This window comes from Thamnophis sirtalis, unplaced genomic scaffold (genome assembly GCF_051295495.1).
Source record: "Thamnophis sirtalis isolate CommonGarterSnake01/CBP01778 unplaced genomic scaffold, rThaSir2_p1.2 scaffold_1, whole genome shotgun sequence".
NCBI lineage: Eukaryota > Metazoa > Chordata > Lepidosauria > Squamata > Natricidae > Thamnophis > Thamnophis sirtalis.
In genome coordinates, this window is record NW_028261381.1 from 73,154,311 (window position 1) to 73,182,189 (window position 27,879).

The following is a 27,879-nucleotide window of genomic DNA, read 5'->3' on the forward strand; positions in this document are numbered from 1 at the left end:
CTTACCCTCATTACTGGTTCCTGAGGTGCTGGTTTCCATGATTGAAAACCATGATTGAAAAATCTTCTTCACTGTCTGAAGAGCTCTGAAGAGCTGCCAAAATCAAGAAATACTGTTATGAATCCTAAAGCTAGTTCTTTCTGAATAGCTTTTTTTTCCCCCTTAGCTACATGAAGAATTTAAATCATTTCCATATTTTGGAAGTATCTAAGATAGTTGAACATTTCTGGAAAACCTCTTGTGCCCCTTCTAGAAATCTCCAGAAATGATGCTACCAAATTTTAAAGTTGAATGTGACCAAAGAGTGACATTATTAAACAGATAAAGAGTTATGTTTTGGAGGATGGCTGAAAGTGTGCTGCTCAAAGCCTAATTACAAATTTTTAAAAAGGGGCTGCCCTAATTTAGCACTACTGATATAAATATATTCCTGTGCACAATATCAGTTGAGTTTTATAATTTATAAATTTACACATTTATTTTATATTCCTTTTTTTTTAAAGATAAACAGTTCATGATAATGGGAAAGGGGAATTTCATATATTGGAACCACAATGTGTTGATGGGAGAAAATGTGTCCTTCACCTTTGGTAGAATTTAATGATATGTGTATAGCTAGATTGGATAAACCTATCCACAAATACTTCTGACCCTATAATATAGCAGTTGATCAAAAATATTTTAATGGAATATGTTTCCCTTTCTGACCTCTGAATGCATGACTATATATGTGCATTTAAAAAAAAAATCAGAGCTCAAAGATGGTCCTAACATGCCTAACACTGACCAGAGATTTTCCCCCATGAAGAAGGATCAGAATAGAGTAGATAGAGGAGCTCCAGCTATCACATATTTGAACTTTAAAAAAATTGGCAAGTCCTTTCATGGACAATTAACTGGCGAAAGGATAGCTAACAGGGTATAGAATAAATGACGAGGAAGATATTAATTCTAGAAGGACAAGGACTCTTGTGATGATAGGCTGTATTATTTTGGTTTTTTTTTAAAACAAAATTGAGGAAATTACATCAGTTTTTTTAGAAGTAAATTAGAAAAATAGCATTTAAAAAATAAAAGTGGCTTCTCATTAAGGAATTGTTTATTAAAAATAAAATATTTGGATTCTGTCTGTTCTTTCCCATTTCATTTTTTTCAGGTTTTCTGAACACACAACCACAAAAAGACATTAAGCTTCATCGTATATACATCCTCATGAAATTAGTAGTTAATTTAAGTTGCTTATGAAAGGATACGTTGTTCCATTTGTTGCAAATTATAGTTTCTGTGTGTTAAATAGTCTTTTTGATAGGACTACCATTGCTATCCCTGAAAGGAAAGGAAGAGTGGGCTTTTTTAAAGAAAAAGAAAAATTGTTACATTCCCCATTTGTTTTCCTGTTCTTTCTGGTGGACCGGTCACACCACATTTTGAAACTTGGTGAAGAATCTATGGAAAGTAGTTTTGAGCTCCTAAAAAAAAAAAAAAAAGATTGTATAGAAAGTTCCTTTTCCATTAATAATGAATAGGTATTAAATAACTGTTTATCTAAACAAGATTTATTACATAAATTCAATTGGTTAAGTTTGCACAATACACTAAGCCGATCTATAAAATTTCAGAGAAACCCAAATTATTCGAATTTCCTACAAAAGTAAGAGAACTCAATAATGGAATGACCAGCTTCAAAGAAGGATTTCTTCTTTTCATTGGATGGATGCAAGTTTGGTCTGGACATTCATCTCTCGGAGATGGGCTGTCTGAAAATCCTGTGTTAAACCGGATTAAATTAACACCTTCCACAGGGCCTTTTACTGTGCTGTATCACAATGTGGCATAATTTTGAGCACTTCCAAATTGTACCAGTACCTTCCGTTTGCAAAGAGAGCTGCATTTTCTTTGCTGTACCTTGAAGAGCGGAATGAAATCTTGGAGTACAAGACTTGGTTAGGTTCTTCTCTGCCGTCCCAAAGGGGAAACTTGTCAATGGAAAGTTCCACGTTATCATTGTAAGCTGCTGCTGCTGCTGTAAATTGGTGAGGGCTTACGTATTGTGACACCATCTTGAGAAAAAGCAAGTGAGAGAGCAGGGTAATATCTCTGCTGCTTTTAATGTTTACACTTACACAATACCTTTTCCTAACAGATTCAAAGGTAAAGTATCAAGATAAAAATACAGAAACATTACAGTGAAATATACTGTATATATAAAGGACTCTTCAGAAGTTTATCATTGTTTATAAATACTCTCACCTCGATTTTTCTTCTGCTTTTTTCCCAGAGTATCTAGCTTATACAGGTACATATTTTGTTCCAACAATCATTCAAAGTACCAGCAGACACTGAGCTGCTGAGGCCATGGCAAAAGTGGTTGTGAAGAATATCTGAGCCAGGTAGAAAGGGGGAAGGGACCACATGAGCCCTAATGATGATGCCACAGCGGAAGACAAGTCAGCCTCTGTTATATTAGTTCTTTCTATTCAATGAACCCAAGCAGTGGTGGGATTCAAATAATTTAACAACTGGTTCTCTGCCCTAATGATTTCTTCCAACAACCTGTTCACCAAACTGCTCAGAAAGTTAACAACCGGTTCTCCTGAAGTGGTGCGAACTGGCTGAATCCCACCACTAACCCCAAGGCTAGATTGCTTGACTTCCCCAATAAAATATCGGGATCTGGATTCACAATTTTCATCCTCCATTCCCAAGCTACAGAAATCAGTTCCTGTGGCATGTTGTTGTGGCACTGACCCACAAAGGATGCTAGATCCTGACTTCAGGGCCTCCATCTGTCCTTTCTCTACTTTGATGGGTTCTGTAATCCAGGACACAACTGATAATGTCTGTCCAACTATCTTCTGAAACTAGTTCTGGTGAAGCTCTTCCAGATGTGGTAAGGACTGTAACATGGCCCAAAATGCTTTCCTCCTCTTTCCACCAAGAAGGGAAATGCCACAAACTAGACATTCTGCACAAGGCTGGTGACTCTTGAAGCCTTCTCTAAACTGTCAGTCTGATTTTCCCAGCCTACCCATGTAACTAAAGCAATGATGGGAGAAGAAATAGAGAAGAGCCCATGCACCATTTTCTTTAAAAAATAAATCAATCCCAGCTACGGATTTGTCATGCTTTCTCAGGGAAGAGAATGGTTAACCATTTCTAACTGTTTCAGCGAGGAAAACACTGGTATACCTCTTTAGCTACTTTCCCCGTAAAGAAAATTTATAACAGATTTCTAGCAAATGTTCCAAGGCCTGCCTAGTTTCAGATAAAGCTACCATTTGCCAGCAGGACATGGATTTGGGTCTTCTCTCAACACCAGCCTTACAGAGATGGCCAAATAATGACCAAGTGACTCATTATAAGCTTTTCTATAGGCCAGTGGAGATCCTGGAAGCACCGCTGTCGTCATTATATGCCACAATAATCTTTTATTGCACTGCTGGTTTTGCACTGATTTGTTTCTTAAGCCTTGGCAGAAAGTGGAGCAGCTTCCATTTTAAGAATCAGAAACCAACCAACCAACTACTTTCCTACTATTAGCCAAGACATCTATCTCACCTGGCCATTGCGATCAGAAAGAGTGGTACAGCAGCCAGGCCCTGTTTTGAAAAACTTTGCAGTGGAAAATGAAGGTGGATCACGAGCCAAATTGGCCCCCGCAGCCCAAACCTATTAAACAATGCATGTGAATAAAGTATACAATGATAAATATATGCAAGTTGCCTGATAGATTTTTAAAAAATGCAAAGACCATGAAAACCAAAGCTATCTCTAGAGGCGGTTGAAGGCAAAGGAAAGCTGGGCTGGATTAATAAATTACTCCATCTGTGTCTACTTTTTCCATAATCTTAAACGCCAATCTCACTGCCAAGGAATTTTAAAGTTTATCTTTGCACTGAGTAGGTAATCTGCACTTTAGTATTCTCCTATGCAAGCCCTATACTTTTTGACTGGAACAGCCTGAGCATTAATTGTGATCCTGCACTGCCTCCTGCTGGCTTGGAACATCCACGGGCCAAGATATGCTATGGAAGCATACATCATTTACTGATGGGGAAGAGAAAACATTGCCAAGCTCCAAGGAGAGGTGGGCTTGTGAAAGACATATTCAGTGCATATGATTCTAATGCAATCCTCTCTCTCAACACATTCTAGCACTTTTGCTCTCTCATGTCCTCATAAATGGGGACTTCACTTGCTTCTAAATACGATGATGGGCAGGGACACGGTGGCATTTGCTAAGACGCTGCGCTTGTCGATCAGAAAGGTCAGCAGTTTGGTGGTTCGAATCCCTAACACCACGTAATGGAGTGAGCTCCCATGACTTGTCCCAGCTTTTGCCAACCTAGCAGTTCGAAAGCATGTAAAAATGTAGAAAGTAGAAAAATAGGGACCACCTTTGGTAGGAAGGTAATAGCATTCCCTGCACCTTCAGCATTGAGTCATGCTGGCCACATGACCACAGAGACACCTTTTGACAGCGCTGGCTCTTCAGCTTTGAAATGGAGATGAGCAGCACCCCCTAGAGTCGGGAACAACTAGCACATATGTGCGAGGGGAATCTTTACCTTATGATGATGACCACCAACTTAAATATCTTAAAATGCGAAAGAAACACTTTCACAGAGGATAAGACAGAAAATAGCTATTGGCCCTGTTTATGTTCCTATCAAAGGCAGTAAGACTCCGCATGTTAATATGAATAAAAGGGTGCCTTGGGTCAACTGGTAGGCCATTGTGGAAAGCAAAAGGTTGGACTACATGGGCTTTTGATGTGGTCCAGCAGGGTACTTCTTTTACAAGGAAACAGCAAGAACCAGGAGCAGAGGAAATGGAGCTACAGCAGAGGCAGAGACATTTCCTTCAAACTATCAAGGCAGGCTCTGTCCTATTCAGACAGTGAGCAAGCAGGGGACACCTTTCTTCACTAATATTTTCAGGGTCGTTAGAATGATCTGATTTTAGCCCGGTCCCTGGTCCACTAAGCCTTATCTTATATAAGTCCTTATATAAGTCCTAAGCCATGTGATGTCTGCATCCTCAACTCACTGGATTTCCATATTAGCAAAGATCTGCCAGTACCAACATGAGTGCAAAGAGTGCCAGGACATGGCATCATTACATCAGCATTTCCTTTGGTGGCTCCAGCAGTGCTGGGTTTGCGAAGGCCATTGTGGGGAAAGGCATCTGATTGCATGAATCACTTTTTAGAACGATTAGAATCGCCATTTGCTTCCAAAGAAAGCTTTCATTGTGCAATCACTCTGCCTCATTCATAATATTTTATGTTGGGTGCAGAGTTTTATCATTTTTTTCACTTACCGTCTCATGCTTTCTCATCACTTCTGATGCAAACATAAAATAGTCGCACATTAGGAAGTTTTTTATTGGTAATTCAATGCGCCCTTTGTCTGAAAGTGCTTATTGTTTGTATTAAAGGGTGAGAAAGAAAACAATGGGGGAAAATTGTGCAAAAGATTCTGTGGTTTGAGTAATTAAGCTTTCAGCAGCAAGTGCTGAACCCAGATGCCCTGCATGTTTTCCCCACACATATAGAGCAGGGGTGGTTTCTAGCTGGCTACTGCCAGTTCGCTCATACGTGCTGTGCACACATGCACAGTTCAATGGAAATTGAACTCCCCAAAAAGATTGTGGCGGTGGTGATCAGGGAACCCGTTCATGGGCATGGCCAGCCTGGGTCACTGCCAGTTCTGCGACCCAGGCCGGCATACCACCAGTTCGGCTGAACCCATCTGAACCGGTAGGAACCCACCTCTGATATAGGGTCCTATTTGCATGTCTTAAGAGTGATGTTCTATCATGTGTAGCATTGGCAAATGAGAAGGGTCTCTATTACTTACAGTGATGTGATGCTGGGCAGGCAGAACAACATTCTTTGGGAAATGGTAGATAGAGACTGGATGTCCTCCAACCCACTGCTGGATGATGTAGCCACTTAGGTCGACCTCTTTAGCCATTAAACAGTTGAAGATTCTGATAAATTTGCCTTTATGGTGCACACCGATGATCCTTAGAGAGCTGGTTTCAGTCTGGCATCTAAAAGAAGAGAACAAATGATGTAAAGCAAATATAAATGGTATATTTGCCTTATGTCTATTTAGATATTCAAAAACTTTTATTAAAAACCAAATTCCACATGGCTGATTGCAGGGGTGGTCTTTATGTTGTGACAGACCTTCCAGAACAATCAGTAAAGCTTAATTTAAAAAAAAGTAATTAAACAAAGAACAAAGCAAGCCAAGTGGTATAGTGGGAGAGACAGTACTGGGAGAATCGAGGTACACTGCGGACAATCAAGACTTTTCTCAGAAGATCAGTTCCCTGAAGACAACTCTGGAATCAGTTTATAGCGTTTGGGGTCCAATTGTGATTACTACTAGTTGGAGAATGATGCGGGGACAATGCTATAAATTAAGGCCTTTGCCAAAACATGACCAGTAGGCTACATCTTTAATTCAGGGTCCCAACCAAATGAGTTTTGGTAACCTAGCTGAGAGAAGATCACAGGATTTGAACTTGTGGGAAGAGGCAACAAGGCCAGGAGTAGGTCCAGGAAGAAGTAGCATCATCAATGGAATTCCACTGGCGCTCACAACACTCACAACAAGGCAAAGTTAAGTTTCAATGCAACAATAGCTGTTGGCATAAGCAAGATGGTGATGAACATTGTGAGCAAAAATGCCAAATATATTTTCAATTGGCTAACAGCAAGGAGTATAATACAAAGTCAATATGAGTTGGCTTTAAAGCAGGGGTGAAATCCAGGGGGTTCTGGCAGCGAAAATTTTGAGGAGTTACGAGAATTGACAAACACCATTTCTGGCTGGCGCCAGAGTGGGGTGGGAATGGAGATTTTGCAATATCCTTCCCCTGCCATGCTCACCAAGCCACGCCCACCAAGCCACGCCCACAGAACCAGTAGTAAAACAATTTTGAATTTCACCATAGCTTTAAAGGGCCTTGGGGATGACTTGCAAATGGAATGAAGAATTGTGAAGCAGAACTCGAAGGTCTAATTGTACAACTGCACATTGATATGTTGCAAGGACCATATCCAGGGCATTCCATATTCTGTTGAATGCCCCATTGTCAACATTATCAATATTATTGATAAATGGATAAAAATTCCTCCTTACTCCGATGAAGCAATAATAATAGAAATACCCCGTGAGACATGAACTCTGCAGACTCACCTCTTGCATTCGTGTAGAAAGGGAGAGCGCACCAAGTGGGGACATAGTTTCTCCTCTGACAGCCGTCCAAGAGAAAGACCAAGCTGAGGGAGATCAGGAGGATACAGGAGGGAAACCAAATCTATGGGAAAGCAAAAACACTGTCCTCGTGTGACCCAGTCCTCTTTTCCAGTAAAACTTTAGGAGGTAGGTAGGTAGGTAGGTAGGTAGGTAGGTAGGTAGGTAGGTAGATAGATAGATAGATAGATAGATAGATAGATAGATAGATAGATAGATAGATAGATAGATAGATAGATAGATAGATAGATGATAGATAGATAGATAGATAGATAGATAGATAGAAAGATAGATAGAGAGAGAGAGAGAGAGAGAGATGATAGATAGATAGATAGATAGATAGATAGATAGATAGATAGATAGATAGATAGATAGATAGATAGATAGATATGCTTTGCATTGAATAGTGAATAATGAATCTTGACTAGAAATATTTGATTTCTACATTGATGGTAGTCTTCATAACTGAGTTTTTATCATTTTCATGTAATTTCATCTAATTACAGCTTGGAGGGTGTGAGAGAAAAAGAGAAATTTAAGGGTTTTGTTTTTCCTTCCACCTTTTTTATCTGCTGTGAAAGAAGATGCATTATTTGATATATCGGTTTAAAAAAAAAACTAGATGGAATATTCTAAATGGTAAGGTAATCTGGAAAAGTACAGCAGGATTGAAAAATAACTATATCTCATGCAAATTGGTAGCATTAGCCTGGAAGCAAAGAAAGTAATTTGGTTGCTAGGATCTGGCATTTTTTTCAGTGTCCAGACTGGTAATTGAAAAGAATCAGTAAAGGAAACAGGGACATTAACATTAATAGGAGAACATCAAAATAAATAAAGGGTCATTTTACCAGACAGTGGAGAGCAGGGGTGTCAAACTCAATTTCATTGAGGGCCACATCAGGGTTGTGTTTGATCTCAGGGGGCCGTGCGTGGACAGCATGACATCACTCATGTCGGAGGCGCCCAAGCACTCTGCCAGAGTTTGCCCCCCAACAGAGGTGGGTTGCTACTGGTTCACACTGGTTCAGACAAACCGATGGTGGTATTTTGGCCTTGGTCACAGAAGTGCTCCCGAAATGGTTCCCTGGTCGCCGCTGCCATTCCCAGCATGGTTTTTAGTAATTTTTTTCATGTTCTGTGCATGCACAGAAAAATTTACAGTCAATTGAGCACACACAAAGTGCATGCAAACTGCATGCAAAGCGAACTAGCAGCCTCGCTGGCAGCAACCCACTCCTGTCCCCCAAGCTGTTTTCACTGGCAGTGGGCTGCAGGAGACCATTGAGACCAAAATTGGAGCCTGGAATGGCTGTGCATGGTCCTCCTGAGCTGCATTTTTGTTTGCACCGTGGGCCGGTCCTTCACTGTTTCCAGGGTGGCCCCACGGGCCAGATCTAAGCACCCCACAGGCCTTGAGTTTGACACCCCTAATGTAGAGCATCCAAGGAAACTATTGACCTCCCCAAGGGAGAGGGAAAATGTATGGGGAAGTTGAAGATACAAAACATAGGAGTTGGGGGAAAATATAAAAGCTGTGAAGTTAGGAGTGCAAAGGAATTCAGCCGGGCATCAATAGATGTACCGAAAGAGCAAAGGAGGAGTATAGTGAGGCTTCTACATTGTGTCAGATTGGTGCATAATCAGCATTTTCAAGACAATGACATTTCAGGCAATTCCTTAGGCCAATTAAAAAAAACACAAATTAAACAAATTGTTTAACAATATTTCATAGCAAATCCTGCTGTTGGCATATTATCCTTATTTCTTTTTTTTTTAAGTAATCTTTATTAGTTATACATTTTTTAAAGAGTAAAACATACAAATACAAATACAATTTTAAACATACAACCCCCCCTTCCCCCCCCTGCAGTGACAGTCATTCACAGCCCAACTTTTTTTTTCCTTCCTCATTGTTAGGTCTCTAAGCCACATCTTCTCATTACAAAATTCAGGGATCTATTACAATACCCATGTTCACCTTTAGTTCCCATTGTTAACAACTGCTATTTAACTTTCCCCGTTTTAAGTCCCTGCTGTTCTCCTTGTCGCCCACATATACCAAAGGTTCCAGTTAAGCTAATGTTCCGTTTCTCCTTTGTCTCTCAGCCAACCCGTCATTCTGTCCATTTCTGCACATTCATAGATCTTTTTAATTATAGCATCTTCCGACGGTATGGTAGTGGATTTCCAAAACTGTGCATAAGTTATTCTTGCAGCCACAATTATATGTAGGCTCAAATGCCATATTGAATTGCTCATGTTTTCTGGTTTAATGCTTAGTAGAAGGTTCTCGGGCTTCCATTCCATGCTTGCTCCGGTAACCTCTTTTAGCCATTTTTTAATCCTTCTCCAGTATTTCGTGGCCTCAGTACAGGACCACCAAATATGGTAGAATGTGCCATCCTTTCTTCCACATTTCCAACACAGTGGAGATAACCCAGGAAACATTTTGACTAACCTCGTTGGGGGGAAGTGCCACCTATAAACCATCTTGTATATGTTTTCTTGAATGCTGTAGATATTGTAAGTTTAATGGTCTTACTCCATAGATCCCACCATTTGCCCATTTCAATCTCATAGCCAAAGTTTTTCTCCCATGCTATTAGAAGGCTTTTATCCATCTCTTCATTAGCATCTTGGCAGGTCAAAAATTGATAAATCTTCGATAACATTTTCTTGTCTCCACCAAACAAAATCTTATCTAGCCCCTGAGGGTTTGGGTAGATCCCAAACCGTACCTTATCACTTTTAAACCTGTTTCTAACCTGTAAATATTCCCACCATTCCAGATTCCTGCCCTGCTGCTCTAATTCCATCTTTGTTTTCATGTTGCCATCTTCTGTCATGACGTCTTTATATGTTATGTTTCTTGTCCAATTAAATACACTGGGATGCGTTAAGGCCTCTAACGGTGCCAATATATCAATTAGTGTAATGTAAGACTTTGCTAATGTCTTACAAGGTTTCTTATTTATACAAGACTGGCAAATAAAAATATAATGGTGGAAAGTGGTTTGAAAATCACCCTGGAAACAAATTAACAGAACAAACAAGTTTGAAAAATGAAGAGGGAAGGATTTGTTTTCCATTGATATCTTTGTCTATCCACCTCTCTGATTCAAGGTACTGGCCCTAAGGTTTTTAAGCAAAAAATATAAATCTTTATTAAAATATATTGGTCCTTTCAATCCAATTCTACAACAGCTCAAGAAAACTTTCAACTGCAAATCTGATAAGGGCGTACTCATCTCTTTGCCTAAGTCATTTATAAAAATTATGAAGCATGTCAGGCCCCTGACTGAATCCAATGATACTCTATTTGACACTTCAACTGCAGTTAGAAAAAGAATCATTAATTAACATTTTTGAGTAGAATTTTCAGTCCAGGTATGGAACTTCTTAATAGACATGCTTAACTGGATTATTAATCATAAAGTTAAGAGGCAATTTTTAAACTTTTCACTAAAATTAGGATATATCATACCACAGTTATTTCCACAATATACTATGGAAGTGAGGAAACAAGGAAATGAAATTTGTTCTTGAGAAGACTTTGGTGATTCTAATAATCTCTGCTCTCTTTTCAAGGTTTTTACTTTCAGATGGGACAAGAGTCTCTTTCCTTTGGGAGTAGCCTGAATTATAAGCCAATAATATTTATTCAGTCAATTACCAGCAAAATTTAAAAGAACAAAAACAAACAAAATAAATCACCCACTCTTTATAACATTCACTCTTTTATTACTGTGCTAATACAGTTAATATACCTGTATGCATTCAATACCAGTTTGTAGGGATGATCAGGGATGTTTCCCTTTTCACTCTTTTTTTAGAATAAATTTCCTGACAGTTAGAACAATTAATAAGAAGAGGTAAGAAGTGGAACATCTTACCTCCAGAAGTTGTGGAGGCAACTTAAAAACCTCTGGAGGTTCTAAAGAAAAGATTGGACAGCCACTTATCTGAAATGGCATAGGGTCTACTGCTTGAGCAGCAGGGGTGGGTTTCAACCGGTTCGCGGCGGTCCCCGCGAACCGGTTGGTCAGTTAACCCGGAAGTAAGTAACTTCCGGGGAACAGCGAAGGGCCCACCCACCCGCCCGCGCTCCTTACCGGTCTTTGAAGTCTTCTGTGCTTCCACGCAGGCACATGGCACATACAGCGCCTGCGCGATTCTCCACGAGCAGCTGGATGGCACATACAGCGCCTGCGCGATTCTCTGCAAGCAGCTGGAGCATCACGCAGGCGCTAAGATGCATGCGTGAACTGCGCGCGTGCACGAGGACGCCGCCGGCCCCGTTCCAACCGAACCGGTTGGAACGGGATTAGCAACCCACCCCTGTTGAGCAGGGTATTGGACCAGAAGACCTCCAAGTCCTTCCCAACTCTGTTGTTATTCACACCTATATGGGTTTTATATCCTACAAAACTGACTTCCCTTTTTTGCATGAAAGTGAGTAAGGCTGGGAGAGGAGGGACATTTCCCATTCTCCAATTTTGTGTTTAAAGCTACGGCTTAGCAGGGCCCAAGTTAAGACATGAATACTTCATCTTTACTGATGGAAGTAGTTTATATACCAGAGATGAAACAAACCAAGGCATTAACCTGCATTACAAACCAGGTGGTTTTGTGATTACGTGTGTGATGCATGTACGACTCAGTCAGGCAACGGGAGCCCCAGTGGAAAATTTGCACCTACCTTTCTTTTCTGGGCCTTTGTCCTCCAAGGAAGGTAGGCTGAAAGAAGATTCTTCCTCCTTGCTCTCAGATAAGACAAACTCTGACTTCAAAGAAGTGAGCATAGCTTGCGAGGATGGTTCAGAAGGTAGTTTGCTCTCTATTCCTGAGCTGTGGGATTAGAGAGAGTTCCGTATGGATACTCTAGGCTTATCTTGCATATAAAGCAAAAAATGAGAGAGCAATAGATTTCTGTCCGCTCACAAGACAGATAGAAAGCCAATATTAATAGTATTAATAGAGTATTAATATTAATAGAAACTTAACATCAAGGTGTCTTAAAGGAAAACTTCAATTCCATCACATCTCCTACAACTGGGATGGGGTGAGGGTGGGGACAGGAGGAGAGACTCTTCTCTCTGTGCTGTGGGACTTGCCAAATTCATGGTGACTTGGAAGCCAGCCTTCTTTAGAGTGATCTATCTGAGTTCTGTAAGGTGATTTCCCCTCTCCATTCCCCACCATCCAGTCAGAGCTGAAGAAGCTTCTTGGATGAGAAGTGAAACATCTTCAAAGAAAAAAACCAGAAAGTCCAGTTGCCTCTTGAAAAAGCACCTTTGGGACAACCATGACCTGAATGACTGAGAATCTCCATAGACTTTCAATCCTACTGTTTTCTCCACTGAGCTCTCCTAGGTCCTGATGATACTTTACTCTTCCAGAGACCATTTCTGACTGGTGTCCTCCATATAAATGTACCTGATCTCAATTGTCTTCTTTAAGGTCCTTAGCCAGGCCAGGCCAAATAAAAAATCTGCCAAGCCCCATGAATAGGCTTTAAGACTAGACATTATCCTCTCCTATTCCTTCCTGAAGGTAGTAGAGGGAAAAGTTGTATCCCAGATGGTGTGACTCTTGTTCCTCTAGACAACCTTATTGTGCGAAAGCTCACAGCACTGTCTCAACTTTTCCAGTATGCTCATTGGGCCAAACACATTGGACATTTTATAATATTGGAATAACATTATTGACTTATCTGGAAGAGCTTTGTAAAGGTAAGCTCTCCCTCAAAGGATGGTCTTTGAATCTAATAGCGGTTTTCATCAGGCAAGAGAAAGAAACAAGAGTCAAGAACTTGTCTTTCCTTAGCAGTCTTTTGCACCTCATAATCTGATTCAAAAGTTGAAAAGATTCTTTGAAAAATTTTAGGGTGAGGTGAGGATAGGTTGCGAGGAACAATAGGAGAAAGAGAAAAAACTGTTTTTCTTCTTGCTCAACTTCATTATATTCAAGAGCCTTTCATCAGCAGATGATTCAACCCAAAGAAATTTAATCATTTTAGTCTGAACTAATAGATCCACTTTAAAAGAATTGGGTTGGGGAAACAGCATCCGAGCCAGAATAAGCAATTTTTGGCTAGCACAAATATAAAACCACAGTCCCTTTAGACAGTCAGCTTTATTTCAGCTCTTCCTGTAGAACTGTTTCTGATTCCCCCCCTAAAAAAATTTATATCTGATTTGCTTTTCCTATAGGGAGAAGAGTGGAAGTGCAGGCTGTGTGCGCATGAGAGAAAGCAAAAGAAAGAAGGAAAATTGAGAGAGAAAATATATAAAAGAAGGGAATCTGAGCATTTGGGTCATTGAAAAAAGAAGCTTTCTGGACTAGATAAGGCAACGAGCAATCACTACTCCAAAACAACCAATAACCAACCAACCATAGTCAAAGCCAGAATGAAGGTAAGAGAATGGATGTAAGTTTATTAAGAAGGAAGAGATCCTTAGAAGCTAATCCATACTATTAACTGTGAATGAAGAATAGAAAAAGCTTCCCCAATCTTATGCCCCAACCCTAGGGAAATACAATTCCTATTAGCCTCAGACATATTGCACTCTGAGGCACCTGAAGATCAGTAGGTTTTATCCCAATAACAGATCTGGGGAAATTACCTCAATTGAATCAAGATTTTGTGAACCTTTTAACAAAGATATTTTGCCACGTCCCTTTCTGTCTGAACTGATCTGGCACAACTGGTGGGCTCTGGATTCCTTCAATTAAACAATGCCATCTATTGGGACCAGGGAAGTGCTTTTTCTCTGTCACAGCACCTGCCCTCTGGAATGAGGTTCCCTCTGATAGCTGGATGGTCCCCAGCTAAGGAAGGGACCATCAAAGGGCCTTAAAAGACTTGGCACTTTGCCCAAGCATTTAGCAAGTGGCCAACCATGCTAAAACAACAACACTAAAAGGCAGAAAGTCTTAAACATGGCAACAAAAAAGCTTTTACAACCCCATAGTAATCACTGCACTATCCCCTCCAGCTCAACAGTCATGGTCTTTAATCTGGACAATGTAGGCAGGCAGGTACGTAGGAGGCCAGGTTTCTTTGTGACATTTGTTGTTGTTGTTGTTGTTGTTGTTGTTAATTGCGAAGTTTTGTCTGACTCATCGCGACCCCATGGACAATGTTCCTCCAGGCCCGCCTGTCCTCTACCATCCTCTGGAGTCCATTTAAGCTCACACCTACTGCTTCGGTGACTCCATCCAGCCATCTCATTCTCTGTCATCCCCTTCTTCTTTTGCCCTCAATCGTTCCCACCATTAGGCTCTTCTCCAGTGAGTTCTTCCTTCTCATTAGGTGGCCAAAGTATTTGAGTTATGATTTTATGACATAAAGTTCTCCAAAACTACCACTTCAAGCTATGTGACTAAAGCTTAACTGACATACTATCTACTTTTGAGTAAACATTTCCACCTGCCTTTTACGCACAATCTTGTATATTATAATATTGCAAGTGATAGGAGTGCTTATATAAACAAGTCTTGGTTTCCTGTGGCAAAACATAGAAGTTCAATGTGAGAAGGCCATCTAAATTATTCCCCATTTCTATTGGGTATGTTCTTAAACAAACACTTGGATACAACTTCCTTCCGAGCTTAATTCCATGATTATATCTTTCACCCCTTATCTCTGAAAGCTTGTGAGTTACAGTTACCTTTCCAGTGACTCCCCTCCTAAAGCATCAATAATGCGTGGTGAGTCTTCAGAAATAAATTCTTCTCTATCTTCACTGCTAAATGAATCCTTTTGAATCTGAAACAACAGAAAAAGGACAATGGCATATTAGAATAATAATAAGCAATAGGTGTGCACATGTATCAGTATGCTTGTCAATATCAGTGTATTTCACACCCATATCCACACGCCCACACCACCTCAGCAAATTCAATGTTAACAGAGGAAAATGCTTTCAATATCAGAATCAGAGGTGGGATTCAGCCGGTTCTCTCTGATTCGGGTGAACTGGTAGCGGCAGCTGTGGGAGACTCCACCCACTCGCCCCGACATAATGTGTGAGCACTGCACATGCGCAGAAGGCATGTGCAGACTCAGCGCATGTGAGCGAAGCATGCGCGCATGCATTCACATTTGTGAACTGGTAGGTAAGCTAAGTGAATCCCACTGCTGATCAGAATGAAGAAGAATAAATGGTAGAAGGGAATACAATAGGTATTAACTAAATAAAAACAGACTAGGTGGACCTGGTGGAGTTATCACATTTTCACAATCTATGATGTAGCTGAACAACAGGTTACAGGAATATGTCCAGAATATATTTTAATAACTTTTGCAACTGAAATAACCCCCACAAGAAAAATTTGCATGGAGAAATATGATTCCGATTTAAAGAATCTTGCTCCGAACCTCCTAACATTTGACAAATGATGATTGGAGAGAAGCCATAATGCATATTTCACAGATCTGTAAACAAAGACTGAGACAATCTTTTTTGTAGATTGGAAAATGAAGCTTACTCCTCTGACCAGAAGGCTAGAGATACAGCCACAAGGGCAAAAGCACCGAAAGGAGAGAATTTCATGGTGGGAAGAGGAAAGGCTAAAAAATTCAGCATTCACAGAATTTTTAGGGTGTTTTTTTTAAAAATATAAAAAAGACTAACTGGGCAGCCATCAAATTTTGATACAGAACTCAGAGGATCCTGGAGGACCGCAGATGGCCCTGATTTGTGTGGGGTGGGAGGGTTGAATACCAACCACATATTTTTCCTTTTCTATTTGTGCTACATTTTTAACCACTTTGTCTTATGAAGAGTATCTGGACATTCCAGAGCCTGCAAGTATCTTTTTCAACTTTTGGCTGACCTAATAAAATTATTGCTTCGGAATCAGTTTTGATATTTGTTTTTCCAATTGTCAGCCCCTACATCTTTTTACCCCCAAACTTCTCGTTTCTTCAAACCTCACTCAATTTACTACCCTGCCCACCCCCACTGAAGAAGACACTGACCTCATGAAAAGCCTCCACAAAGCTGGTGTGTTTTGGAATTCTCCTAAGCATTAAGTGACTTGTATCTGGTAAGATCTTCTTTTCTGACTCTGACCACAGCTGTGCAAGAAAGGAAACAAGGGTTACAACTAATGCTTGTTATTTATCCCCAGAAGTGTGTGTGTGGGGCGGGGGGGGGGGGAGTACTGCTTGCTATTTTTTTTTTTCATTTTCAAATGAAGAAAAACTCAGGGCCTTATTATCTAAAAGCCATTACATCTTCTCTGAAAGATGAGCTTTTTGAAGGCTGCCTTACAGGTAATTGGAACAAGCAACTCCCTCCCAAAATGATGTGGTTGTAAAGCACGCCAGCACAAAACCACACACTCTTATGACACCAGTGGCAGCATCCCAGTTGCCAACTTTAGGCAAATTCTACCCGTCACAGGTTCCCACAGTCGCCTGATCACCATTTGCAACCTCCCGAGCTGCTTCCCTGTTGATTTTACCTGTGGGAAGCTGGCAGTGAAGTTGGCAAGTGGGGATCAGGTGATCAGAGGACATTGCAACAGTCACAACTACAAGGACTCATCAGTGCCATTGTAGCTTAAAGTGACCATCGAAGGAGCAGTTGTTCCATGTGGACTGCCTGTAGTTTCATTCTTATAGGTGGCTTTCAAATTAAGGAATGCCTTCTCTTTAGAGCTACATTTAGCAAATGTGTTAAAATGCACGTCTTCACATTTTATTCTTAATTTACTAGTAGTATTTTTACCAGGGTTATAAACTCTTGACTGACTCTTTTGGCATTTTGTGCTAACTTCCAGCAGCCAGCAGTATATAAAAGGAATATTTTTAAAAAGAATCCAGCATCTTATTTCCTATAGGGTGAACTATATTATTTTAATTAAGACACAGATGCACTTCATTAAGGGCAGAGCTTATTCCCATGCTGGATAGAAAAGGCTGTGATTCATTAAGTTGCCCCTGTTCCTATGAAGCAGGACCAAACTCCATCCAGCTCCCCTTGATATGTAGAGGAGACATTGCAATTGTAATGGCCTCCATGATACAGGTAGTCCTTTACTTACAACACTTCACTTAGTGACTGTTCAAAGTTACAACAGCACTGAAAAAAGTGACGTTTTTCACACTTATGACCGTTGCAGTATCCATATAGTTACTTGATCAAAAATTATATTTTTAGCAACTGACATTTATGACGGTTGCAGTGTCCCAGGGTCACCTGATCACTTTTTGTGACCTTCTGACAAGTAAAGTCAAAGGCAAGCCAGGCTCCCTTAACAATTGTGTTACTAAACAACTCCAATGACTCATTTAACAAATGTCTCACTTAGCAACAGAAAAATTTGGCTCAATTGTGGTCATAAGTTAAGGACTACATGTACACAAGCGTACCAATAAATCAGCATGTGAAGCATCCTGGAATAAAAACACTTCTATTATTGTTGAAACACTTCTTACTCTTTTAGTAAATAGATCAGATTAATTTGTGACATGCTGTGTGCCAAAAATAGTTGCTTTGTACAGCTTTTTCCAGACCAAGCCCAATTTATGCACCACAATATATATATGACTAATTTGACACATATGAAAACAATTGTTTTAGTTCTGCTTAATTTCACATTTATTTGTTAAACTTAGCACAATATCTTGAATACAATAAGGATAAGTGGTTCACAACAGAACTAACAGCAACACAATCACGTCACCCACACCCAAAGCAGTCCAGCTCCATTATGCTCCAGCTGATAATTTGCAAGGAATAATTTTAAGCATTTACAAGTGTTTCTTTTGGGAGGGGGGTAATTCAATATTGTAATGAAAGGCGGGGATGGGGGGGGAGAAAACATTTAGATAGCTTCCTCTTTCATTCTTTTCCCACACTTCCCTTCTCTAGATGTATTCTGAACTTACTTAAACCTTTTTTTTCCTTTGACTCTTTGTCGAGTTCTTCCTGGACAGCCTCTACAGTTTTCTTGACAAGATTTTTCAGAATGGTTTGCCACTGCCTATTTCTTAGGGCTAAGAGAATGAATGCTCCAAGGTCATCCAGCTGAGTTTGTGCCTAAGGCAGAACTCATGGCCTTCCAGTTTCCAACTAGATACGTTAACCACTACACCACAGGGGTTCTCACATTAACATTTAATTATTATTATATTTGGGAAGAAGGCGGGGCTTAGCAGTGAGAAGATGGAGTTTTAGGCTACTCCTGAAATTCCTCTATACCAAAGGACTTTTTGGACGGGTTCCTTGAACCCCAGCTGTCCCGAAGACGACAGTGGAGGTGGGGAGGGACCCAGGACCCCAGAGGTAATCGCAAATCTCTGGGGGAGGGTATTAACTCCCCGTGCCAATTCCTTTTGGATTAGCTATGTGCTAACTGAAACTGCAGGTGCCCCTAAGAATGGAAGAAGTGATATCATCTGGTAAGCTGATTTTATTATTCAAGAGAGATTGTTCCTGTTAAAAATTAAGCTAATTGGAAACCAAACAATAAGAAGATCAGCGGCGAATTAGCTTTTCTAATGGTTTTATGACTGGTGGTTACTTTACCTCTTAAATGCTTCAAGAAACTCCGCGATATCCTCCCCCCTCTGAATCTCCTTAAGTGGATCGTAAAACTTAATTCCTACTAACTAGCCCGTCACGATTCGACATTTTTATTACTTTACTATCCAGCTCTGTTTACAATCAGATAAGATTGACAGCTGGTAAGAGACTATATAAAAAAAAAAAAAAGAGTGCTTCGAAGCCTCTGGGGAAAAAAAAGAGAATTTTTATTTTAACTACGACACATCATGGCTTCCCAAGATACCCCCAAGACTTCATTTCAGACTCTTTTCTCTGCGTGTAGAGATCTTTTTCATTCTTATCAAAGATTGGAACGAAAACTGGATCAATTTGTTCTAAAATATGAAGCTAAAACTGAGAACGTTGAATGCTTAAATGTCCCTGAAACACAAACGGAAAATGTGAGAAATGGTGTCTGGTCTATCTCAGAGGAAGAGAAGAGGGAGGAAGCCATAAAGACAATTCATTTAAAGAGACAGTGTGCAGAAGGAATGAAGAATCCACCCTTGAGAATTAAAGTTAAACTGGGAAGATTTATAAACCAAGAACAACTTTATTACTTCATCACTGACATTCAGAATCCAAAGGTGCAGAAATATTTTTGTTTGGACTTGCTTATGGAAACATTTGGTAAATCTACTCAACGAATGGCTACTGGACGGAGGAAACCTTGTGGCTGGAGGGACACAGGCTGACAAAAAAAATAATTTAAAATTAGCTAGATCGGATTACTTTAACATGTAATAGATATAGCTGAATAATGACTGATATGGATAGCAATATATATGATCTGGAATTGGCTGATAGATTGTTGAATACAATTGAAAACTAGTTAAATCTAATTGCTTTTCTGTGTAACAAATATTGTTGAATAATAATTGATATTGATAGCAATGTATATAATGTGGAGTTGACATGATAATTAACAATTGGATATGAGAAAATACTTTTAGATTATACATAAAGAGTATTAACTATAAGAATTAGCACTATTAAAAAAATTAAATAGAATCCATACAATCAAAAGTTAATTAATATTGGGAAAATGTTATGATATATGATATAATTGAATATTATGGATGTTTAGCTAAAATATCTAGATCGGATTACTTCAATTTGTAATAGATATAGCTGAACAATGATTGATATAGATAGCAATATATATAATTTGGAATTGGTTGATAGATTGATGAATATAACTGAAAATTAGCTAAATCTAATTGTTTTTTTGTGTAACAGATATAGTTGAATAATAATTGATATTAATAGTAATGTATATAATGTGGAGTCGATATGATAACTAACAATTGGATATGAGAAAACACCTTTAGGGTATACATAAAGAGTATTAACTATAATAATTAGCACTATTAAAAAATTAAATAAAATCCATATAATTAAATGTTAATCAATATTGGGAAAATGTTAGGATATATGATATAACTGAATATTATGGATGTTTAGTTAAAATAGAATATGAGGATTTGATGATAACAGAGGATTTTACAAATAAGTAAATGAACTGCCAGCATGTGTCATGGACTAATTCCTTAGCATAACTAAGGATGAAGGATGTTTAAATAATTATAATAATTAAAACCGGAGGTATAATGATCTTGATATGGCAAATATTTGAGTTAAGATACTTGAATCAATAGGAGTCAATTGAAGAGAAGCACCAAAACATGTTGTAACCAGTTGATATACTTCTTATTTTTTCATAATAGATACCTGTGTTTCGTTTTGTTTTTCTGATTGTTGTCTTTGTTTTTTGTTTTTGTATTATCTGTAATTGATTGATATATTAAGAAAGATGTACCAGTTTTAAACTAAAACTTAAAAAACATTTAATTAAAAAAAAAAAAATTATTATTATATTTAAAATTGATTTTTAAATCAAATTAATGATTATTATGGATGTTGTGAGATTCCCCAGACTCAGTAGATATAAATTAAACTTTATAGCCAAAGCCATGGTTTCCTCACTGCCAATGTCAGTGAATGCTAAATCATCAGAAAGACTCCACAAAGAAAAATGGAAGCCTCTGAATTATAGTGAAGAACCCTATACTACAGAACACTAGATGAAGCCCAACCATATTTCAATATGATGGCCATCATTTTCTAACTAGATAAAACAGGATTAGGCAAATGCATGGAGGACAGATCAAACTAGTTGAATTGTTGGATTGGAAAATGGAAGAGTAATAGCCATAGCAGTTAGACTTCTTTACCACTTCATGGTGCTTTACAGCCCTTTCTAAGCAGTTTACAGAGTCAACATATTGCCCCCAACAATCCGGGTCTTCATTTTACCGACCTCGGAAGGATGGACAGCTTGGTTATGGTGGGCAATGAAAGCCTAGGGGATGCAGCTGTTTAGTGTCTTCTGCCTCTTTGTGCTTTCATGGGCATTGTAACAGTTCATCGGAGTTCTCCAAAAGAGGTAGGAATGACTTTAGTATGAGACAGAAAGTAGCAAAAAAGACCTAGGGGTAAGTTAAGATGTTGCAAATATAACTGAATTATAAAATCTGGTAAATTGCTCCACTGGTTTTGTAACTGGATTCATTTCCTTTGGGGGCTTGTTTAAACAGAACAAAACTACTTGGCTATGTAATGATGCAAGGTACAGATCATATAAAAGCATCCATGGATGATGTGGGTACATGCAAATGCTTCAGAGTTGTTCACTTTATAATCGAAAGGGAGAAGGAAAGGATCCAAATTTGACAAGCAAAGTGTGTCCTCTAGTGGCCATAGCTTGCTACTGCAACCTGGCCTCTAGTGTTGATGGATAGAACTTTAATCCAGCTGCTTGATTATTAATCATTGTGGAAACCAAAGAAAATTCTGCAACATTAATAGCAAACCAGAGAATGACTGAACAAAAGGGTGGAGGGAGAGAGAAATAAATAAGAATTTACTCAAAGAAGTAGAAGCAATGAAGAACACAAAGATTTAAATAAGGTGAATGTGGTACAGGTAAAGTCTTTGAGTTATATCCACCATATCCAAATTTCCATTGCTAAACAAGGCAGTTGTAAAATTAACTTTTGCCACAGTCATTAAGTGAAACATCACAGTTGTTAAGTGAATCACATGGTTGTTAAGTGAATCTGACTTCCCCCATTGACTGCTTGTCAGAAGCCAGCCAGGAAAGTTGCAAAGAGTGATCCCATGGCCCCAGGACATTGCAACTGTCAAACATACACGCCAGTTGCCAAACGCCCAACTTTTGATCATGTGACCATTGGGATGCTGCAACAGTAGTGTGAAAACTATCCATGTGTAACTTTCCTCAATGCTGTTGTAATTTCAGATGGTCACTAAACAAATGATTGTAAGTCAAGGACGACCTGTAGGAGAAACACACTTGTTTCTAAAGTGAACAAAGATGCACTATCATAAGAAAAGCCAAGCAGAACAAGTCATGTGCAACCCAACTTGGATATATACATGATCATGTTACCCTAAGTGCAGTTAGTCCATTCATTCCAAGGCAAACTGTTCTGGCTGGTAAAATGCTTGGAGTCTTGAGAATCTTTTGACAGGAGATCCTGGGAAGTGAATCTCTGTTCTGCAAAGCAAAGCAGCCTCTCCTGGGCTGGCTAGTTTACATAAGGTATATTCACTCACGGTTTGTTTAAATCGGGGTGTGTTGAATAAGGTATGATGGCTGGATTCATTGATTGCACTAAAACAGGAACCTGCAGCCTTTTAGTATACTAGAGCTGTATTTTATCACTTCAGAGGTGGGGATATGAGGGAGGGGGGAGGGAACTTTAGTGGCATAATGAGTAGATGCTCTGCCCAAAGCAAGCAAAATAGTTTTTGACTTAATGCAAGTTATAGACCCTCCCCCAAAATGCAGAAATAAAAGATGAAAATTCAAGGTTCAAAAATATATGAGAAAAGGGGAAAAAATTCACTCAAGGAAATGCAATCTGTTAAAGGTTGAACAAGAGTTACCTTTTTTGTTGAAAGAACAATAATGAATGAGTAAATATAATTAATTAAAGAACAGCTTGAATTTTGTGACTGTTTTTTTTAAAAAGTCATCTAATAAATCTTATAATCAACAGGAAAAAAACAACCTCTAATACATTAACATTCTGATCTTCCTGTTTAGATTTCCTGACTAATGGTTTCTGTTTGTTTGCAACAGGAACAGAATCTGCCACCCACCTCCCCTCACTACCCTTATTAGTCATGTTAAATTAAGGTGTCAAGAGAATAATGATTTCATCAGATCCCAGAACATGAGGTGCTTTGTCTCCAAGTCTTATGAGCTGTGGTTTGCTGAGCTGAGTAGCTCTCTGTTCTATTCCCTTTTGAATCATATGCCTTTGCACATGCAGAATTCTTTACAACCCCCAATTCAGAAGAGAAACAAAAAAAAAGGGTTACATTTTGCTCAGACAGCTAAATTCCATTCTACTGGACCCAACTTTATATGGATGAGGATAAGAATCTAGTGATGAGTTTATCTATTCTTACACAGAGCTTCTTCCTAGAGCTCCGTTGAAGTGGTCACTTGTTGTCTGCGTACAACAGAAAACTGAAGGGGCAGCCCCATTGTGAATCACAGGTATCCTTGTTCTGGCTTGCAGCTCCAGGACATATTTCATTCAGGGAAGGACCTCCTCTCCCACATTCCTGCTGGAAAAGCCATCTACCAAGCTCCAGCAGTTCCAGAAGGGCATTTAACCCAAGGTCAGGACAACTAAACAATAGCTGGCTGATATACTGGATGGAAGGAAGCAGTAGAGAGTTCTGTTTTCTGCTGCTCTATAAAACCTGACTTGTAACTGCTGGTCAGCTGTTATTCAGGTTGATCCAAGTCTCAGAGCAGAAATCAACCGGCTGCCAACAGAGAATGGGATTTGGGCAAGAATCCATTCGAAGGACCAGTGAGATAGAAAAAGTTGAAATGTGTCAACATGAATCACTGATATAAGAAGAAACGGAAATATTTGGAAAAATATTTTGAAACAAGGTTCCTCTACCAAAGGGATGATTTTGCTTTGATCCAAAATGATCCAGAAATACCAGAAAGGTGGCAGAACTACATTTAATGAAGAAAAGCTCAGAAGAATGGAGACCATTCTGTTCATAATGAATCATATCTAGGAGATGATGGGGAAATGGGTCTCAAATTGTGTTGCTGATAGTCTGCCACTTGGGACATGCGTCTTTGCTTGACTTGACTTTTTTGAGTTTCAGATTTAAGTATGTGCAGGCTTCATTGAGGAGCTAGAAAGTCATGGAACGGTCAACGGTCAACAAATACTCCTTCAATGGTATCCCTAAAAGAGGGATGTATTTTCAATGTAATACTTCATTGCAAGTCTTTTTACTGAATTGTAAAAAAATCAACCCCACCCCTAAATTACCAGCCATCTCTTTCCAAGAAAATTAGAGTTAGTAAAGCATTTCTCTACTGCTCACAATCTCTGTTTGGTTCATTTAAAACAGTAATTCTGATTAACCGTGAAAAACTGTTCCTTTCTACAGTACTTTGACGCTCCGTATCTCAGCTGCTCACCACGTTAGCCATCACAAAAGGTAATCTTCGAATTCCTCTGCTATTTTACAAGAAATGTATATATAGAACCGGGCCATGTGACCTCAGCTCAATGTATGAATGGTGAGCCTGCTTGTATGTGTATGGGTGTACTGCTCAACTTGCAGAAGTTGAGCTGCGTGTATGTGCATCAGAGGTGGGTTCCTAGCGGTTTGGACTGGTTCAGCCAAGTAGGTAGTAACTCTGCCTGCCACGCCCCCGAACTGGTTTTCTCGGCGGCGCCATAGGCGCCTCCATCTTGTTTTTTGCTTGTACTGCACAAGCTTTTTTTTAGTACTGCACATGTGCGCATAGTGTGCATGAAGCGTGTGTGCATCCCTGAACAAACTGGCAGTAGCAGCAGCCAGAGCCCATCCCTGGTGTGCATGTGTACCAGCCTGCTGCCTGCACAAATCCAGCTGTGCACACATGTGCACATCGGCCCATCACTTGCAGGGCCCAGTTCTGAATAGGCCATGGCCCGGTACTGGGCCACAGCCCAGGGGTTGGGGACCCTGATCTATCTTTTATCATCTGTCTGTCTGTCTGTCTATTTGTCTGTGTGTCTGACTTTCATCATCATCTCCTTATTTGGATCCTGATGTATGAGAAATGCACAGTATTTATTTCTGCCGCTTCATGTCTTAATATTTTCCTCTTTCTCTTCCATTGCTTACTGTTTCACTCTTCCATTTTAGCATTTGACAGAATGTATACATTTGCATTCCATTAAATGGAGAAGGGATTCATAGCATGATGGCATAAACCAGTTAGTTCCCAATACTCAAATTACTTGTTTCACTAAAGATAAAAATATGAAACTATCTTACTTTACATGTTTAAACTTGACTTCATAAATAATTGTCACATTTTTTCCTGACAAGTAGAATCCTCTTTCCAAATATAATATTTCTTCTACAATTGTTATGTTAATTAAAGCCATGCTCAGGAAGGAGATATGTTTGAGAAGCAAGCTTCACTATCGGCTCAATCCCTACCTAGCAGCAGACACTGAGCTTCTTCCAAAATTTCATTAGCCAACCTTTATTTACGCAACAGAAGTTTTTCCTCATCCTTTTATAATTGCTCTGGGATGAGTAAAACTTCAAATCTCTAGAATCTAGAGAATCTTTTGGGAGCAAAGGTTTGGAAAAAAAGTTAATAGATGGATTGACAGTACTAGATTAAAATAGCACATTAGAGTTTTGTGTGTGTGTGTGTGTGTGTGTGTGTGTGTGTGTGTGTGTGTTCTGTAGAAACCTTTGACTCTAGAGACCTGGAAATGGTGGGCACATCTGTCACTTTGACAACATGTCTTAAGCATCCTTAAGCACAATTCCAGATGTGCAATGGTTATCACTGGAAGTGCTATTTACAAAGTATCTTCCACATTGGATGAGATCAATCATCAAAGAAAGTACAAGAAGGTAAAATGTTGAAGTAAAAAAATGACAATAAAGGTTATCTTATCTAAAAATATGTAGCAAAGGACCCTATACACCTAAGGGTGAAAAAGGCTAAACAATAGATGCTAGGAAGAAAAAAAAAGTGTAGTGATTAAGGTACTGGATGTGGATTAAGGAAACTTGTGCTCATTAAAATGTTTTTTTTTTAATATTACAAGTTCAGGCACGATGAGGAGCCAAAGGTATCACGAGGAGGATCCTAGATCGATTTCATAAGCCTTTAGTATTCTACAGGACTTTTCAATCCATTTGAAAGCTATTTCTCCTCCAAACAAAAATCAGAAATTGGTAAAAGAAACAAATCATAATTAAAATATTATTTAATGATTAAAAAAGATTGAGATAAGGAAATACAGGCAGACATTATTTGTTGGCTCCTACCTCAAAACTCTCACTTGGTGATTTCTCCTCTTCAGCCAGAAATAGGCCAAACTCAGACTCATTTTCATCATCTAAATGTACTCCCAGGGTCTTTATTTTCTGCTGCAAATTCTTGATGTGCAAATTCAAGTTTGTGAGGTCTTTTTTCAGCTCTTCTATCTCCTTTTCAAAAAGACAGACCAAAAACAAATGAGAACACGTGGACATTGATCAAAATATCAAAATCAAAATATTCTGCAATACTAGTAATTGAGGTTGAGGGAGCCATTTTCGTGTAGTGGTTAAGGCACCAAGGGAAAAACCAGGAGACTGTGAATTCTAGTTCTATTTTTGGTATGAAAAATGGCTGGGTAACTTTGGTTCAGTCACAGGCGATTAAACTGTTGCAAGTTGCAACCAATAGATTAACACTTAATTGATCCAAAAACAAAGCAGATCCTGCACCGGTGTGAAAATGTTAGGAAACTAAAAAAAAGAAAAAAAAAGAACTGAATTTAAATCAAGGAAACCTGTGTTCAAATTCCTACCAAAGTACAGCTATATCCATGGTATCAATCTTCAGGCAAATATTGCTGGATGCTTCTTAGGGTTAGAAAGGTGGCGCAGTGGTTAAATGCAGCACTGCAGGCTACTGCTAGATCAGCAGGTCAGCGGTTCAAATCTCACCGGCTCAGGGTTGACTCAGCCTTCCATCCTTCCGAGGTGGGTAAAATGAGGACCCAGATTGTTGGGGGCAATATGCTGACTCTGTAAACCGCTTAGAGAGGCCTGAAAGGCCTATGAAGCGGTATATAAGTCTACTGCTATTGCTATTGCTATTGCTTTACCTGTACATAATCTTCCTTAACAGCTCTCAGGTCAGTGTTCAATTGATCTACTTCTTTTTGAAGGGCTTCTTCATGAGGGCTCCTAAAAATAATATATTTCTTTATACAACTATTCTGGAATAAAAAACAATGTTTTTGCTTAACATAAAATTAGTAATTTCACTTGTTCTTTGGTCTGCTCTTGGTAACGCAGACATTAAAACTTCTTGGTGTTTTCCAAATACTGTATGTCCAACAATTGCTATTGCTCTCAAGGGGGATAAACCAGATACTGTATGTGGTTTCACACATCTGGAGGGCACTAAAATAGAGTGCCATGAAATCATTTTTGACTCCAAGCAACCACATAGCGATCTATCCCTAAGCTGTCCTTGAGGTCTTCCAACACTGCACTCATCACCATTATAGCTAACATAGAGAAGATATTTATAAAGGTCCATTAGAAATCAAGTAACTAACTGGAGAAAGCTGTCCTATTCTATAAATATGATTTTTCCCTGGATTCTGAGGGTTAGAAAGACCAGGAAAGCTGAGATTAAGTGGATCCACTATACCAGGGGTGTCAAACTCAGAGCCCGCTGGCCAGATCTGGCCCGTGGGGTGCTTAAATCTGGCCCATGAGGTCACCCTGGAAACAACAAAGGTCCGACCCACAATGCGCCTGCCTGCAAAAATGGAGCTCGGGAGGGCTCGGGAGAGCTTCATTCTTGGCCGGGATGGCCTCTAGCAGCTCTCTGTCAGTAAAAATGGAGCTCGGGGAGAGGGGGGTCCATTTTTGCTGGCAAAGGGTTGCAGGAGGCCGTT

At 39.4% G+C, this 27,879-nt stretch overlaps 1 protein-coding gene across 1 annotated transcript in view; it reads right to left on the minus strand.

Annotated features, from left to right (window-relative positions):
* Positions 1-27,879, minus strand: part of LMNTD2 (lamin tail domain containing 2) — a 52,720-nt gene that overhangs the window by 2,172 nt on the left and 22,669 nt on the right. Inside the window, exons 7-17 of the mRNA XM_087704043.1 lie at positions 27,076-27,157; positions 26,249-26,410; positions 16,261-16,359; positions 14,948-15,045; positions 11,974-12,122; positions 7,215-7,335; positions 5,862-6,057; positions 3,559-3,669; positions 1,867-2,060; positions 1,378-1,469; positions 6-93 (exon numbers count right to left, since the gene is read on the minus strand). Coding sequence (XP_087560169.1) covers positions 11-93; positions 1,378-1,469; positions 1,867-2,060; positions 3,559-3,669; positions 5,862-6,057; positions 7,215-7,335; positions 11,974-12,122; positions 14,948-15,045; positions 16,261-16,359; positions 26,249-26,410; positions 27,076-27,157 — 1,387 coding nt within the window. The 3' untranslated portion in view covers positions 6-10. The remainder of the gene's footprint in view (positions 1-5; positions 94-1,377; positions 1,470-1,866; positions 2,061-3,558; positions 3,670-5,861; positions 6,058-7,214; positions 7,336-11,973; positions 12,123-14,947; positions 15,046-16,260; positions 16,360-26,248; positions 26,411-27,075; positions 27,158-27,879) is intronic.